The sequence below is a fragment of the Prunus mume genome, linkage group LG2 (genome assembly GCF_029339155.1).
Source record: "Prunus mume cultivar Tortuosa linkage group LG2, ASM2933915v1, whole genome shotgun sequence".
Lineage (NCBI taxonomy): Eukaryota > Viridiplantae > Streptophyta > Magnoliopsida > Rosales > Rosaceae > Prunus > Prunus mume.
Window position 1 is genome coordinate 33,743,878 of NC_142699.1, and position 18,079 is coordinate 33,761,956.

Consider the following 18,079-nt stretch of genomic DNA (forward strand, 5'->3'; position numbering starts at 1 on the left):
TGAGGAGGAGGCGGCGCGTGCTGGGCGCCTGCAAGCTTGTGACCGTTTTCGGTTGTCCACACGAATTGAGTAAAGCCTTCACCCTTCGATGGATTGGACGGTGGAGATTAAGCCAAGTGGTGCCACGTGTGCTGCCAAGTAGGCATTTCTTACATCCATAACCTTTTTTAACCAAAATGTTATCTGTTTTTATTTGTTGGGTATTTTTCCTTTTTATTCTGTAAAATCCTTTTGTAACTTAATTAATTAAAAAATAAGAAATAAACTATTTGGTAGAAGCAAAATCACAATGAGTCAATGACACAGAAGCCACATAAACATAATACAGATTTTCAACCACCAGATCAGAATCAATCTCATGCAGCTAATTAGCAAAAACAGCAAGAAATTTCCATGGACACCAAACATTCTTGGGGACAGTAGTTCAGCCTTGGCAATGTACAACCAAGTTTCAAAATACAAGTGCTAAATTTATAGATCTCTTTAGAGAACAAAAAAGGTAAAATAAAGCCACAGGCAGTTGAGCTGGGATCTTATCACAAAAGAAGATTAAATACAGTGAACATAGTTTAATATTATACACAAAAAGCAGAAAGTATAATCAGTAGGAGATCTTTTACAGCAACTGTTACCATAGTCAGTTGATCATAGTAGGAGCTTTGATTGGTGAAGAGTCCATGTCCATGCCATCAGTAGTCGGCCTGGAAAGCTGGTTTTAGGTAGCCTCTGAGTGATGCAACATTCTTGATGGAGATTTCATTCACTTCTCAATGCTTCACAAAACTGGATTTTGAACCTTTTGCAGTGAGATTATTCGACTTCTGTTTGCAGCTGGGATTCTTGTAAACCTCATAAAAATACAATGAAGAAAATGCTTAACTTTCTTATAAACTTATAACTGGCGGCAGGAAGTCTGTCATTGCAGCTTTTTAGGAAGATGCTATGCCTGCCAACAGCTCTTGAGAACCTCCCAAGTGTCCCGGTACTCGCTGTCTTATTTCTTCAAAAGCACATAATGTTTCAGAGTCCAGACCTCCAGCAAACTGCAGAGTTCCACAATGTAGGCAGCTCAGAGGACAGATATAAAAAGGGGTATTAAGGGCACATGACATAATATCAAGAAGAAAGTCAACAATTGCATTCCATATGTAATTCATCATATGAAGTCAGCTTCTAAAATTTTATAAGCTTGAAGATCTTATGAAGTTGGTTTGTTAAAAGGTTGCCTTATCCCATGATAAGGGGTCTGTCTTGTAGTGAGTGAAAAGAAAGATTGGAACAGAAAAAAGGGAAAACAAATCCAGTTGCAGCAACTTCGTTGTTACTCCCAGGCAAGAAATCCGATTAGACAGGGAACCTAAGATGTCTACATAACAACAGAAAATTAGACAGGGTACCCAAGCCATTTTATCCAAACCACCCAGAAAAATGCCGCACGTGATGAAACATAGTCCCCCAAATCCATCATATGTCCAGTCTCCATTAACCTACTATGAGGTCATAAACTGAGATACTGCACAGCAAAGAAATGAGTTTCTCCTTTTTATCATTCTTGGTCACTGTTCAGCTTCTCATAATAAAGAGGGTGGGTGGATTCATATTAGAGGGAAAAAAAACACTTGAAAGTGTGAGTTAAACATTTACTGCTCCAAAATTGAAACAATAGCCCCTATGACATTCAGTGCAACCCGACTTGATTGCCCTTATTTTCTCTCAAATGGATTCATTAGGCTCCTTGTTAGGTGATCCTATCCATACCATAACTATGAACAAACATAGAAATTGCTGACTCAAGGATTACCTGGTGAGCCCTATATACAAAATGCACCCCTGAAGCAGAAGAGATTCTTGACTTGTTTCTCTATCTGAATTCTGAATGGATTCAAGCTCCATTGTCACCCTCTTCATGTAAACATTAGCCAGATTCATGGAAGCCTTCTTTATCTACACAATTTGGGACAATATAAACATAAGGATATTCCTCAATAGCCACTAAATAATGATGTACACAAGGCTTTAAAATAATTCCTGACATCAGATTACAGACAATGAGATAGAACAAAGCCACTAAATACAGCAGGAGATATGCTGATATAATCTACCAAAAATGTGAAGATACTTTAAAAGGTTTCTGCCATGCTGAAATCTGTATTTTTCAGATTAAACTGCATAATTTCATTATCACCATCAATATATTAGAGAATGCACATAAAGAAGCATACCTTACTCACAATCCCAGAATCAAGCATCCAATCAATTGGAATTTTCAATTCCTGATAAGAACGCATAACTGAGTTTCTTAACTTAATTAGCCTTTGTATACTTCGCTCCGACCTTAGACAATGAGATGAGAGAGAGCAATATTAACATGCTGGGCCTAGAAATACTTTTAACGAATATAGAAGATAATTTACATAGTTCTTACTTGTCTAATAAGCCAGCCATCTTCTTCAAGGCAGCTGCACATGGAATGTCAGTGTCATCCTTAAAAGAAGAAATCTCGCTTTGCAACAGTTTAAGGTCACGATATTCAATTGCAGCTTCTCGCATGGCATCAGCTTTCCTCTCAGGCCACTTAAAATGCTTTAAGACAGCCCGTTCATCAGCCTGTAGAAGGCATGAAAATGTTAGACTTATCCACCCATTTATGTATCTGACTCTCTGAACCACTTAAGCTTCTTACATTACAATCTAGTAGGGGTGCCCAGTTCCAAAACTTTCCAAAGCAGAAGCCAATGGAAGATTAACATTTTCAAGTACCTAAATGGCCTAAAGTAATGCAAGATAAGCTGAATTGCAATCAGAGATACCACTCGACCATCTTAGGCAGGCTAATAGATTACAAATATTTACAACCCCCTGTTTGTTATATGTTTGGCTTGCAATTCTCTCCATAAAATATATCCTACAGTTGCGATTGATTTTAGAAAATATTGGCTTCTGCTTATGGAATGGTACAGAGAATATGATACTTCTTTGATTTGGTAAAATTAAAGATAGTTGGGCGTTAGAAAGTACCAAGGATGAGAGTTCCCCATCAAGCCAATCCACAAATTTTAGGACATCTTCTATATCAGTATATGCTGCAACCAGCACCTTCTGGATAAGGTCATTGATGAACTCTCCTTTTGTTTGAACATCTGCTTTTATCTGGAAAGAATTGTCATTAGATAATGATTTACACTTCAAGCTGAGGCAGCAGAAACAAAAGAAGCAATAAGGTATCAAACTCATAAAAGCTTACAGCTAACAGATGTGCTGAACGGTTTTGAATCTCTCCAACTATGCTATTATGTGCACTAATAGCTGATGGTTTATGATTGTTTCTAGATTCTGGAGAGTCCCTCTTCACCTCTTGCTTTCTTAATGAGTGATAAAATTCTACAGGGGATGGAGCCTTCTGAGTGGCACTGGTAGTTGTTCTCACTGAGGGCTGAGGTGGAGGTGGTGGTGGGGTCGGGGATCGAACTGAAGGTGGCGGTGGGGGCGGAGGTGGTGGCCCAGATTGGGTGGCTGCAACTCTAGGAATTGCACCAGTTGGTGCTGGAGCTGGTGTTTTATTTGCACTTTTTTCTTTGACTGCCTCTTTCTTTACTACTGGGCGTTCTAATTTGTTGGCAATGAGTTTCTGAAGGTCTTTAAATTTAGGGCTCTGGTACTCTCCATTTGTCTCCCGCTACATCAGGCAAAACAGAAATTATATCAAAACTACAGATAATTAAGACTACACGTCAGAACAACCAAATTGAATTTTCTGCCAGAAACAGATACAAAATCTTAAAAGCGCAAAACCCACAATCAAATATTAAGAACAAAATCAATAACTGCAGTGAATAAACATTGCAACCAATAAAGGCACCACGTTTTCATGGAAAACAATCACAGACCCATGAAAGTTCGTGTCTTTACCTGTTCACGAGTGGTAAAAGCTGCTATCTTTGCTTCAGCAGCAGCAAGTTTCTCAGTGAGGTTTTTGTTCTGTGACTGTAGCTCCACGTTCAAGCCCTGAGCCTTATCCAACTCTGCCTTCAAGGCCAACACCTCAGCCTGCAAATTCATGATCAAACTCTCACTCATGTAAAATTTTTCCTGCAATTCTCTGTTTTTCTCATGTGGGTCTTCTTCATTTCTCTTGGAATTAGGATCCGCAGGCCTCTGCGGCCTTGGCCTTGCAAATTGCTCAGCAACCTGGCGATTTCCAGGCCTACCCACTGCTTTAGTCTCTTCAAGTTCCTTACTTTTCTGAGATCCCAACACCAACTCTCCAGATTTAGGCTTGTTGAGCAAAAGAGACCTCCTAATGCTCCTGGAATTGTCACAATTCACATCTGGGGAGACTGACTTTGCTCTTGATGGCCTTGGACTTGGAGACTCCTTTGCTTTGGAAGAAGCTGAAGCTCTGAGATAAGATGGTGGTGTTGGCTGTGACATATTACCAGAAACTTTGCTTTCACTCTTTGTTGAAGATGGTGGCGTCCCTTGCTTCATGCTTATGGCCTAAAGGTATTGTCTTCTCGAAGCAACCTGCAACTGCAACAACAAAACAATGGAACAGAGTTGATTTAGGAGCTTCTGTTAGATTCTGTACTGCAATGTTGGTGCATGGGTGCTTATGGGGCCTGCACTCGGCAGTTGACTTACCTACTTTATACATCAACTTTCATCAATGGCTCTCAAGAACCCACAACAGGCATCCCTCATTGACCACACCAAATCGAGAAAAAGAACCACTTATCTTGGCCACCTTTCAATCTCCAGCAAATTAGCAACAAACCCAATAGAGAGTTCGCGACCTTTGAGCCTGTGGAAAGTCTGAGGTGCTGAGAACACAAGTATAACATTCCATTTTGTGATTGTGTTTTTATCAGTTTCTGTGCACATAATGAATTTTCAGTTAGAATTTGTGTTTAATGCATTTTTAATTCTTGGTTATTTAATGATGACATAAAACAGACTCCACATCACCTAACACGCTTAATGGTGAATTAAATTCAATCCCAGAATTTTAAATTTTGTAAGGAAGAAACATCCTTTGGGGTTTTATGACCCATTAAGTATTCATGAAATTTGAAAGGAATCTAAATACTCTTGTCCTTAACGATAAAAAAAAAATAAAAAAAGAAGAACCTTTTAAATTCTCTCTTTTAATAGCTAAAAAACAATGATAAACCTTTTTTGTGGCCCATTTAGATTTTTTTTTTTTCAAATTCTCTTTCATTTTTTCCTACGGCCAACTGGTCTAGCTCAATAAAAAAAAATCTTAACTTGTCAGTGCTCTCATATTCGAACTCCCATAACACCTTGATAATGTGTGTGAGAAAACCCTCGTTCCCTCTCTAACTTTTACAAAAACATATAGAAACGTTTTAGCGTCTTATAATATTTGCTATCGTACTTGATGGGCTCATCATGCTGAGGTTGTCGTACCGCATATAATAAGAGATGGGTCCGTGACATATAGGGACAAGCACGCATTTATATACTCATATGAGAGTCAAGACCCATGAGAATGATTGGAAGATATGGATGAATGCAGAAAAGGAATTCTTTTTCAAATAAAATATATTTATATTCAATCCAACGGTGGTTTCTTAATGCGTAAAGACGAATCATAATTCACTCATAAATGGAGAATTTTAATGCATTCAAGTTGTCTTCTAAGCTCAAACTGCCCCCCTCTCCAAATGGTTGGTTGCAAGTCACAATTATGGGCCATTCAACTAATCTCCACATACCCTAATTATTAATCCAATTGGCTTAATTAATTATCTAGGGTTTAGTGCATGTTTGGTTTTATGGAATTTGTTTTTTGGAAAACATTTGAATTTTCAAATGAGTTGTGTTGTGTTTATTTAGTGTTCTCTTTGTGATACTGGTTACTCTTCAACCAATCAAGATGTGTTTGTCCTCTCAAGGAAACTGGAAAGAAACAGTCTTGGCTTCGTATGGTCACATTTCCATTTGTTTGTGCAAGAAAAGGAAATGCAACAGAAAGTGTAGTTTTTGTTGGGGTCCATATTCTTTATATTCCTCAATGTCAAAATCAGTATTGGGACGGCTGAATTATTACATACTCTGTCTTATCTCACAAGGGAAGAAAAAAAAAATCATATTTACCAAAACAATACTTAGATTTTGGCCATGGAAATAAGAAAAAGATGATTGTGATTATTTGTGGCTACTAGGCTTTGAGTATAAATTAAATTAGCTAGCAATTTGTCAAATTGATATTATGGTAAGATGGGAGCATGCAAAGGATTATTTATCAAAAAAGATAGAATCACTAACTATAGGTCGATTTATCAACTAACTCTTAGTTTAATTATACTTCTTTTTCCATCATTGAAAAATATCCCAAATTCAAATCTTCCGCTGAAAGACACAATAAGAAGTTGATCACTATCTATGAGAATCCTCGGTAATTTCTGAATTAAATATTGGGCTAGAGTAAATATATTCCAGACCCAAAAAAGTAAGATAGGAACATCTAAAGACTAGCTAAGACTATTGTTAAATAGTCAACATGATCTAATCCAGTGAAAAAAGGCTTTGATTTGCAGACTAGAAGGTCTCAAGTTCAAATTCCCGAGACATAATAGTTGTGTGTATGTGTGTGTGAGAAATCTCATTTTTCTATAGTTTAGATTATCGTCTATACTAAAAAAAAGACTATTGTTAAATATTGTCAAAGCAACAAAAGTATAGTTGCAGCTTCCAAATCCGACCACATATATTATATATGGATCAGAAAAGTAAGATGAACCCACGGATTAGAAAATATAGTGCTGCATAAAAAGACACGAAAAGTAAAAGCACTAGTTGATTGAGAAAGCTAAAAGTCATCAGCAGCAACATACCTTACTTAACCCTCAAATCAGATGAAAATCAAAGTTCTACTCTTTCTCCTTGTGCCTGCTTTTCCTCCGTCATAGTACGTGGAATCCATCTGCTGCTCTACATACACAAAATGAAAGTTTCTCTGTGTTCTGCCAGCCCTGCAACTGAGTGAATTGAAAAGCCTTTCAACTATTAACATATATAACAAACAGAGGTTTCAAGTTCCAAGGTGACCCCATGTGAAAATTAGGTCTGCATGGCTTTCCAGTTTTGATGTTTAGAGGGACCACGCAGATGGGAAAAAGGGCAGAAAAGAAAAACTAATGGCAACCAAAGTGAATAGGTAGACTTGAAAATTTTCCCATTAGAAAGATATGTGTACAAAATTACAAAAGCAAAACACTAAATACGTAGCTCACCCGTGAAACTTTTTGAATGAACTATATATATATACATGCAATGCAATGCTGCATGTGACGGTGAGTAATTGTGAGTCTGTTTGAGACTGTGACTTGTTCTTCTGCATGCGCTGAATTTCAAAGCCACCGCAGACTCAAGCTATAGCTTAAAGAAATTGCTTGGTGTATGCATGATGCCCAATTGCCTTAATTTAGCTCATGCTTTTGTCTCATATTCTCCAAATTATGGACCACCATAACATAGCTGATGGCCCTTACATTGGTTTCAATCTTCACTTGGGCATTGTCAAATTTCAAATTTGCAAAAAGGGTAGCTAGCTAAGATGGAGAAGATATTCGGCTAATGAAACTCCGGTATTTGGTTATCTGAAAAAACTTCTAGCCATTCTAAAAATACTGTACGGAAACAGGCCCATAGAATGCATAGGTTAATAGGCAAATCTTAGAGAACATACATGAAATGCAGATTGCAGAAGAAAAGTACCTGAAGGCTGAAGATCAACAAGCCAGAAAGCAAAATGGGGGGATGGGATTCCCTTTGAAGGATTTAAAACTTGGAAAGTTGTATATACAAGTTAATAAGATACAATATGTAGTATGGCCAATTGGTTTGGTCAGTTGCGACTTTACATCACATGATGTCTCATTTGTTGTTTTGATTGTGACATATATTGTCTCTAATTGATGTTTATTGAAACGATCACGTGAGTAATTAATCAAATTCCTTAATCAATGCTTAATTAATGCTTGAATTTACACTAAAGAGATTAACATTGTTGACAATCTAATTGCACAACATGTCATCGAAGAAAAGAAAACTACCCACAATTTGCAACTTTACCTCACATGATGTCTCATTTGTTGTTTTGATTGTGACATATATTGTCTCTTATTGATGTTGATTGAAACTATCTAATTCACGTGAGTAATTAATCAAATTCTTTAATCAATGCTTAAATTTACACTGGAGAGGTTAACATTGTCGATAATCTAACTGCATAACATGTCATCGAAGAAAAGAAAACTACCCACAATTTAGTACTACTTGCAAATTTAACATTACAGGGTCCCAAATCACAAAATATGTCCAAAAGATTTTTGGGTTTTCTCAATGATTGAATTAAGAGGCCCGGGTCCACTTTCTTCAACAAATCTTTCACTGTGGTGTTAGATAAACTCAAGCTTAGGTCTCATATGTTTGAGATATTGGGTCATGTTGTATATGGGAGGGAAGGTCATTTGACTCCAGCAAATGTTACCGCATTGAAATGAGCCCATAAAGTAGTTGATTGGTGATCATGAAACCTAAAATATAGATAATTCGGATTATGAAAATACAATGTGAATAAGCCTCATTAAAGTATCCCTCAAATAATCTAATTTTGATCACCTTATTCCTCTCCTCTTCCTTCCCCGCTGAGTTTTTCCAACTGCACACGAGTGTCTATAAAAATAGGAGGCTTTGGTCCCAATTGTTGATGCTTGAAAAGAGAAGCTGGGATTTTTTAGTACACAAGCAGAGTATGAGATAGGTGGCGGGTCAGATCAGAGGTCAGATGTCAATGGCAGTCTCAGTCACCACCGGGGCACTAATATGCGCATGATCAATTCAATAAGTAGATGTAGAAGTAGAGCCACCACTCTAGAGCTAAAATAAAAATGCTTAATGTTATGGGGTTTTGTATGAGCTTGCAAAAAAGTGGGCTTGACTTGTTTGTATGATTGTTTATGGAGTAAAGTTTAGTCCACTTTTTGTTGTTTTGTGAATGGAGAAGTTGGGTTGTTGAGGGGCCACTTCAGATGTCAAAGGCCCCAACCCCTTCAATCATTGAAAATGTTAAAACACAAGAAATTGAATGAGCCCTCAATCAATCAACTTATAGTCTTATGGTATGTATTACAGCTAGGACTAATAATAATATATTGTTATTCAAGCTAATAAACCATAAATACCATAAATAATTATAATGAGTTTTCACTCATTAGTGTTGTGTTGCTCTCCAATTGAAGCTTTCAAGAAAGAAAGAAAAAAAATGCCTCTTGGTAATTTACCCTCTCTGCATAAAAATATATTACATTACATATTCTTTTTCCTTTTGATAAAAAGAAGATAAAAACTCTCTAAGATGAGGCACTTGCATGCAATGCTACCAAAGAAGCATAAATGCCATCCTTGATACTGATCAAAGTTTCATGCTTTCCTTTCTCTGCAATGACTCCATTTTTCACCATTGCGATTACATCTGCACCCTTAATTGTGGATAACCGATGGGCAACCACGACTGTGGTTCGATCCACCATGATTCGGTCCAATGCATCTTGAACCACTCGTTCAGATTCAGCATCAAGAGCACTTGTGGCTTCATCTAGCAGTAGTATCTTTGGTGCCTTCATTATAGCTCGTGCAATTGCCACCCTTTGCTTCTGTCCACCAGACATTTGAATACCCCGCTCCCCTACTACTGTATCATAACCCTGCATTGTTTTCCAAAATTAACATGGTTAATCTTCAACCTTCCGAATATAATTTTGTGAATTTTCATCAATGAGTCCTCCTCATTTATGCAACACCATGGCAATAGATTATTTTATAGTATTTGTGGCCAAAAAGAAATTGGCAAACTTGTTAATTCTGCAGTGCCTACCTGTTGTAAACTACTAATGAACTTGTGAGCATTGGCCAATTCTGCTGCAGCTATAATTTCAGTCTCTGTTGCATTCCCTTCCTTTCCATATGCAATGTTGGCTCGGATAGTGTCATTAAACAACACAGGCTCCTGGCTCACCAGTCCCATTTGCTGTCTCAACCACTTCAACTGTAGCTTTTGGATTTCAATTCCGTCTAATGTAATGTGACCGGAATCAGGTTCATAAAATCTCTGCAACAAAGAGACAACTGTCGATTTCCCACTTCCACTTTCTCCAACCAAAGCAACTGTCTGATAACATATTTCACATTGTAAGTCCAAGAAACTTGAATTAGACTACTCAGGTCCAAAATTTTATGCATAGATTGAAATGACTAAAAGGACAAAACATGTCTAGTTACCTCGCCGTGATGAATGGTCAAGCAAAGATCCTGGAAGATTGGCACGTCAGGTCTAGTTGGATACTTGAAACTGACATGGCGAAGTTCAATTTCTCCCTTCACATTTTCTATAGTTGTTCCAGATTCATCACTGGAGTCTATTTTCGATTTCCGGTCAAGAATTGCAAATATGGAAGAAGCAGAGCTCTTTCCTTTACTTAAATCAGGGGCGAGGGAACCTGACTGAGACACTCCGACAGCTGTCATCGTGAGAGCAAAGAAAACCTGCAAACCAGGAAAGCAAAATGTTAGCAATGGCCTCAATGGACTAGTGAAGATTTAATTCTTAAGTAACAACTACTTATTTAGCAGAGTTCGGAGCCTCTGCTTATCTTTTCTCTTCTATTTACTTAAAGACTTGTAGTGCAAGGAAAAAAAACTAACCCGGAAAACATCAGAGAATGTTGTTTTGCCTGCTGCTACAAGTCGGGCTCCAGCATAAAAACTGCAGGCATACACAGAAAAGAGAAAAAAGAATGATAGCCCAAAACCAATCCCACTGATTAACCCTTGTCTTATCCCTGTCTTAATAGGGCCTTCGCATTTCTTCTGGTACAATTCAATCACCTTCTCTTCAGCACAAAAGGAAGCAATTGTTCTAATACTCCCCACTGCATCATTGGCTACTTGACTTGCATCCTCGTACATTTTCTGCAACCATTTAAAATTTATAGCATTGACAAAAAGGAATGGTCTTATATATATATATATATATATATATATATATATGCATGTGAGATTGGATGATGTTTTGGCTGCACCAGCTACAAGTTCTATACATACATTATGTATATATATTCTCTTCCTTTTTTCTTTTTTGTTATTGCAAAGTTTGGACTTTGGAGAAATACCTTTGCATCTGCACTGAATCCTTTCATGAACTTGACTTGAAAATAACCATTTACTCCTAATAGAGGCAGTAGAACAAGGATTATAAGAGCGAGTTGCCAATTTGCTACAAAAGCAATGCACAACCCAGCAATTGCAGTTGCTAAATTCTGAACCAGCAAACCTAGAGCATCTCCAACAAGACCACGCAGAGAAGCTGCATCTACAGAAAGCCTTGCACCAATTGCACCACTTGAGTGCTCAGGATCGTCAAACCAACTTACTTCCATATAAACCACCTTCTCAAAGCACATTGACCGGACTCGTTTTATTAACTTACACCCGGCCACAGAAAAAAGGTATTGTCTTGATGGCTGTGCTATGAAAGATCCCACTCCAAGAACAAGAAAGATTAATGCCCAAAACTTCGAATCCTTACGGAGTTGATGAGGTGGCTCAAAGAAGGTCTTGATAATACTGGATATCATTATCCCAAAAATAGGTAAGATTACCCCATTGGCTGCTGCAGCTATAGTACCTAGTAATAATACTGGGATCTCTGGCTTGTTCAGATAAGCCAGGCGGCTAAGTGAGACTTCTGGAGGCACTGTTGATGATGTTGAAGCAGGAATATCTGGCTCTGCAGATGCAGTTTCAATGACACCTATGGGTACACCATATGAGTTCGAGAAGGAATGACGACTACTATTTCCTCTTCCAGATGATCCCCGGCTTATGGATCGTAAGTTTGAAAATCTTTGACTTGAGTGTCTTTGAGAATCCACACTGCTAAGCATTTCGTGATCATTTACAGCACTCTGTTCTGACACGGTGCTCATTTCTTGCAACCTTATAAGTTGGCTATATGCTCCTTCAGGGTCCTTAATTAGCTCAGAATGTGGACCTGCTCAGTTGAAAACGATCAGTATGTGCAACACTCATGGACTAAGAATATGTTGAACTATAGACAATAAGATTTGGCCCTCAAATGGTAGAACAGGACAAAATAAACAAATGCATCACCTTTTTCAACAATTATTCCTCGATGTATAACAGCTATGGTGTCAGCATTCCTTACTGTGCTCAGGCGGTGGGCTACAATGACAGTAGTCCGGTTGATCATAATTCTGTCCAGTGCTTCCTGCACAATTCTCTCAGATTCTGCATCAAGAGCACTCGTGGCTTCATCTAAAAGTAGAATCCTTGGGTCCTTGAGAATTGCCCTAGCTATAGCAACTCTCTGCTTTTGGCCCCCAGATAGCTGAGTTCCATGCTCACCAACCATTGTGTCTAGTCCCTAAATGCATCAGAGTCACAAAACATGTAACACAAATTAGAAAAAAGGAGATTGAATGAATCCAGTTATGAATCCAGTAAAATTAATTATTGAAATAATCCAACGTTTTTAGAAAATTCTTGTAATATGTCTCTATTTCCATCTTTGAATGTAACAAAATGGTCGTCAAAATTAAAAATTCACACAAAAGTTTAAATGAATTAACCTGAGGCAATTTGTCTATGAATTTAGCAGCATTGGCAAGCTCGGCAGCAGCCCTTATTTCTTCAGTGGTTGCACCATCCTTCCCATATGCTATATTATCTTTAATGCTAGAGGTAAATAAAACAGGTTCCTGGCTGACTAGGCCTATTTTCTGTCTGATCCATTTCAGCTGGAACTCTTTGAGATTTATGCCATCAATAAGAACTTCGCCAGCTTGGGGGTCATAAAATCTCTCAATCAAACTGATTACAGTTGATTTACCACTTCCACTCTCTCCAACCAAAGCAGCAGTTGAACCACTAGGTATTGAGAGAGAAAATCCATGGAATATTTGTTCATCCGGTCTTGCAGGATAACTAAAACAAACATCCTTTAGTTCTATGTCTCCACGGATATCATGTAATTGTTGCCCATTAGTGTCATAAGCATCAATCTCTGGCTTTCTGTTAATTGTCTCAAACATCTTATAAGCTGCAGCTTGTCCAGCTGCAAAGGCACTCATGCATGGGGATGCCTGCCCAAGAGACCTGAAATTTTATGAAAGAAACATTATTATATCTTGATGTTCTGAAGCATCAAATATCAAATTTTGGACTGATGGGGGGAGGGGGAGTAGTAAGTAGATTTTGAATATCCCATTCTTTCAGCGCACACAAAACATGTTAACTAGTACAATAGTGTTAGGATCAATAAATTTGTTAATTAAATTTTACCGAAATGCAACTTACATGGAGCCAGTCAACACAGCGAAAACTACATTCATGACTTCTCCTCCTGTATATCCTTTTTCAAGTATCATCTTTGCGCCAAACCATACAGCCAAAGCATAACTACACATTATAATAAGCATGACCGAACCAATACCAAACCCAGATGCCAAACCCTCTTGCACACCAGAGTTGTAAGCTTTAATTAAGGAGTTGTTGTAATTAGCTATAGCTTCCTTTTCTCCTGTAAAAGATGCAACCTGAATTGGGAACGCACATCCGATTTAGTTCTACACAAAGAAAATAGAAGTAATAAATTTTTGTTTTAAAGATTTTAAAGAAAAGTAGGCCTACTGTTCTGATTGACCCTATGGTCTGCTCTACCACAGTTGCTGCCACTGCATAAGCAGTTTGTTGACGGGATGCGACCTTTGAAATAATGATGCCTATGATGGCACCAGAGAGGACAAGAAGGGGAATAGAAGATAGCATGACAAGGGTGAGAAGCCATCCCTTAATAAATGCTATAACAAAGCCTCCTACGAATGTTGCAATTAACTGGATAAAATTTCCTACCTGCAATAAGAAAATGAAAGAAATAAGAGGTTACTGGAGAAAATAGCAACAGGTAAAGGCTTTTGTGTGTGGCATGTAAATACCTTCTCGCCCATGGCCTCTTGAATGAGCACAGTATCACCTGACATCCTCCCAACAAATTCCCCAGTGTTAGTTTCTTTATCAAAAAAGCCAACATCTTGCCTCAATATTGTTTTCAAGTATAAACTTCTTATTCGAGCAGCCTGTCTCTCTCCAGTGACCATCCAGCAAGACATCTCTGGCAAAGCTAATCATCTCAGTTTCCGAAAAGCCAAATTATTTGTTTGATGCACCAGCAGGGAGTTCAGTGTACTTACGTAGAAATGAAGCTGAAGCCGCTCCCACAGCCAAGTAGACATACTTTAGAGCAACCTGAGAATATTGGATTGGCCAAGTCATTTCTGATTAAACCTTGTTCATTATAATTTCATACAGCACAATTTAGCAAATATGACTTTTGCTTAATCGAGAACTTACTTGGTGAAGGAACACCCTATTTTAGCAACTACGTTAGAGATACTAGAGAACCAAAATAGAAGTTAAAAAACAAAAGTAAGCTCAGTTGATATAATTCAGTTGGAACTGTATAGAACAATGTATTTAAGTAGACTTTTGTTGTTTCGTATTGCTGCTGTTGCCTATTTGACTTAATTTCTATGAAGATGTTACATTAACAGAGATAACTATCTAACAGTTTTTAGTCACAGAATATTTACCTTGGAAACTGCATCAACCACTTCTTTATTATTCTCAGTTCCTCCAAAAGAATTAACCACGTTTCCAAAGATTATGGTCATTAGAGGCATACAGACCCCATTTCCAATAGCGCTGATTGTACCAACAGACATTAACAGGTAATCCAAGGAATCAGCAAAGGAGAAAAGCTTGTAATATGGTACTGTTTTGGTGGCATCCTCCTTGCTCTTGCTTGTATCTTGTGGGTTGTTTTGAGAGTCCTCCACTGCTGAGTGGCCGTTCGATGCTGTCGTGGCCTGCTCCTTGTTTACATTTCCATCCGCAGGATTTTCCTCAGCCATGTTTTTCGAAGCAATAATAATTTAGTGAAGTTTTCTATATTTGACAAGAAGCACCTCAGAGAACTAAATTGCAACTATATTGACAGTAAGCAACTCAAACTTGGATGATGAGTTCAGAGCTGCAAGAGAACATTTATGGATTGAATTAGCAACCAGACACATGTATTTTTTTTTTTTTTTGGGCACAAAATTGACAACACAAACCAAGGAACATATGCCAACTTAATCCAAATTGAATATAGAGTTGATCAGTAAGCAAAAGAAAAAGAAAAAAAAAATCCACTTGTTATTCCAATTTTCTTCTTTTGTGATTGTGTGTGTGTTTGTGCACGTGTCAGCATTAGACAACCTGTTCCAGAAGATGAAAATAGCCCCATTGAAACAACACAGACAGGAAAAGAAAACAGAGGAAAAACAGAACAAGTAATAACTGCAGCAATTGGGAGAAGGGTTTGTTGCAATAAAATAAAAAATATCAAAACCAAACCAAAACTCAAGAAGCCTTACACAGCCGGCATGCAAAATGCGGGCAGTGAGAAATCACAGGGAAGGTATAATTCTTGTCAGTATTATATATGAACGAAAAGAATGGTCAGAATAAACTTTACAACCGCAGCAAACGATGCAAATTCTATCCTCCACAGACACAATTAAAATCTAAAATCAGGAATCAAACGAAGGAGAAAAGAGAAAGAAACCAAGTATAAGCTGAAGCTTATAATTTTTAAACCAAGTTGAATTGAAAGAGATACCATTCTAGTCCTCCCTCTGCTCCTCTTCTTGCCTTGCTGCTTTGACAGTGAACAAGTAGAGTTTCATTTTCATTTTTTTTTTTCTCTTTTGGCCTGTGAAAATATAGTGGGTAATCTAACTTGGGTTGTAGTCCAATATATAATTTCAGATCCTCTGCTTGCTGCTAGCAAATTGCGACGCAGCCGTCTTCTTCTGTTATCCGGTGGTCAATTGTACTAGATCATCCTACCCCACCATCAAATTCGCTTCTTTTTTTGTAATAATGAAAAGTTTCAAGAAGAGTACTTCAAAGATATAGAAATCATCTTAATTTTGGTCACGTAACAACACATATGTGACCCCAATGGGTCATAGCTTAGTGATAAGAACATTAAGCTCATTCATTTTCCGTAAAAAAGGTCACTTTATGAAGGGCTCCGATACAAATATAATCGGTAACTACTATTTTTAATCACTTAAGTTACATAAAATTAATTTGTAATTATTTAATTAATTATATGCTATGTAATCCGATCATGAGATTAGGTGTAAGGTACAAGCCATGATGCTAATGAGTAAAACAAGAAGCTGGTATTGGAATTGTATGATTAGAGTAGAATACATGGGAATGAAAATAAGGAATAAGACAGAGGAATGGTAGCAAAACAGAAACTATGGCATGGAATATGACGTGAGGTGTGTATATTATTGATTGACGAGAAGTGATGCGCAAGCTTATGCAATAGAAGAACAATCTCAACCACTGCAATTTGGGTGGTCCAATGTGACTATTTTTTATATATATTATGCGTAGCTTGGACTGTTGGAGATGTATATTAGTACATGTATGTTTAATAAAGAGTTGGCATAATTCTTTTTGGATAGTTTGGCTTCAATGTCTTAACAAAAGACAAAGAAGGAATCTGACATCAGTTGTGACAAAAGCAATCCTCAGGGGTGTCTTTTTTCTTCTGTTTTTAGTCTATGAACTTCTTGGAAGGATTTGGTGTCCTTGATCTTTGCTTATTGGCCCCACTTTTTCTCAATTGCAGTTTTATTGAAAAGGACCATTGGCCAGCTTCCGGCTGACATTTCCTTACGCACGTTTACTTTTTACTTATCATTTTCTGAGGAGATGAGGCCCCAACCCCTTCAACGTTTAAAGATGTAAAACACATGAAATTGAATGAGCCCTAAATCAATTAAATTTCTAGTTTGTATTACAGCTAGGACTAATAATAAAATCTTGTTATTCAAGCTACTCAATAGATAAATACCAAATCATGAAGTGGGAAAATTTTATGTAAATCATTCTAAAGGGTGGATTTACTTTGAGGGCAAGCTGGGCTGTTGCCTGGCCCAAAATTTTCCATTTAAAAAAAAAAAACTACGTATCTTTAGTAGCCCACATAAAATTAAAACAAATAAAAGAATGGTGTTGTTAAACGAACTCTAAAATTAATTGAGTACACCCTACTACTAGACTATTTATTGAATTACTAATTTACCTTAATATAAAATGGACAAAAGGATACATTGAATTGTAAAACAAATGTAATTTTAATAAGTACATCCTACTCACCATATTCAACCCAATCAAACATAAGTGAAAAAAGATTTTACATAGTGATCACCCAATTTCTTTGAACTTGATGTTTCTCGGTATCTACAACTACAAGCTACAAGTCATCATGGACAGTCTTGTTACTTCATTTTGACATCTATGTATATCTTAACATATGTGTCACACAACTAAGCATTAATGTTTTCTAAAATAACAAAGGTAATTTGAACACCCATATAGTGAATTGGAAATTTGAACACCCTGGTTCGATCGCTTTTGGATTTTCCTCCCGTGCTGTTTGGTGGTTTGTCTCCATGTGTTTGGGCCTCATGTCCTTTGGTACCTACCATGTCTGCTCCCATTTCTGATGATGATACCTTGGTTTCTAGGGTAGACTTCATGGTTTCTATGCTCTTGCGCATTGATCCCTATTTTGACAAGCCTATGGAGACTGGTCCAGTGGGGTCTCCTGGGAGCCTTCCTTAATGTGTAATGGGAGCATTCATGGGCTTGGCATTTGGAGAATGTTTTTGTGCCTGATACTCGGTTTTCGGGTTAAGTGGCTGATGCCGGTTTTGTTATTGTTGCGTGGTGTTTTCTCAGTTATCCTCTCAGCACATCTTTGACTCTTCGCCTGTCTTAAAGACTATGGATTCATAGGAGGTTTCCTTGTCAGTGTTGGGATGATAGATGTGTCTTTGAGGACTTTCTTGTTTCTTTTTTTTCTTAGCATGTTCGTTGTACTTCGTCTATTCTCTTGTGTTGCTCC

At 37.6% G+C, this 18,079-nt stretch overlaps 2 protein-coding genes across 2 annotated transcripts; both read right to left on the reverse strand.

Moving 5' to 3' along the window:
* Positions 1-368: 368 nt before the first annotated feature.
* On the reverse strand, positions 369-4,871 carry LOC103323397 (hydroxyproline-rich glycoprotein family protein). Its single transcript, XM_008225395.2, is given in 9 exon segments — positions 369-1,043; positions 1,802-1,827; positions 1,830-1,944; positions 2,223-2,334; positions 2,426-2,607; positions 3,019-3,150; positions 3,245-3,676; positions 3,910-4,530; positions 4,642-4,871. Coding segments are annotated over 8 exon segments (1,692 nt in total). The 5' UTR covers positions 4,489-4,530; positions 4,642-4,871; the 3' UTR covers positions 369-929.
* A 4,289-nt stretch (positions 4,872-9,160) lies between these two features.
* On the reverse strand, positions 9,161-15,998 carry LOC103323399 (ABC transporter B family member 4-like). The gene is made up of 13 exons (XM_008225398.2): positions 15,767-15,998; positions 14,694-15,133; positions 14,295-14,349; positions 14,040-14,215; positions 13,735-13,956; positions 13,402-13,640; positions 12,675-13,200; positions 12,196-12,469; positions 11,196-12,076; positions 10,729-10,995; positions 10,306-10,569; positions 9,902-10,195; positions 9,161-9,731 (listed from the first exon to the last, which is right to left on the reverse strand). The coding sequence occupies exons 2-13, from the start codon at positions 15,012-15,014 to the stop codon at positions 9,378-9,380; spliced, it is 3,873 nt and encodes a 1,290-aa protein (XP_008223620.2). The 5' UTR covers positions 15,015-15,133; positions 15,767-15,998; the 3' UTR covers positions 9,161-9,377.
* Positions 15,999-18,079: the final 2,081 nt, after the last annotated feature.

Bases quoted from the DNA above. Each gene is read 5' to 3' on its own strand.
- LOC103323399 (XM_008225398.2), bottom strand. From the start codon at position 15,014: ATGGCTGAGGAAAATCCTGCGGATGGAAATGTAAACAAGGAGCAGGCC. The intron at 14,216-14,294 runs GTAAGTACACTG...TAGCTTTGCCAG, and splicing joins GGCTTCAGCTTCATTTCTAC to AGATGTCTTGCTGGATGGTC. The intron at 12,077-12,195 runs GTGATGCATTTG...TCAACTGAGCAG, and splicing joins AGGAATAATTGTTGAAAAAG to GTCCACATTCTGAGCTAATT.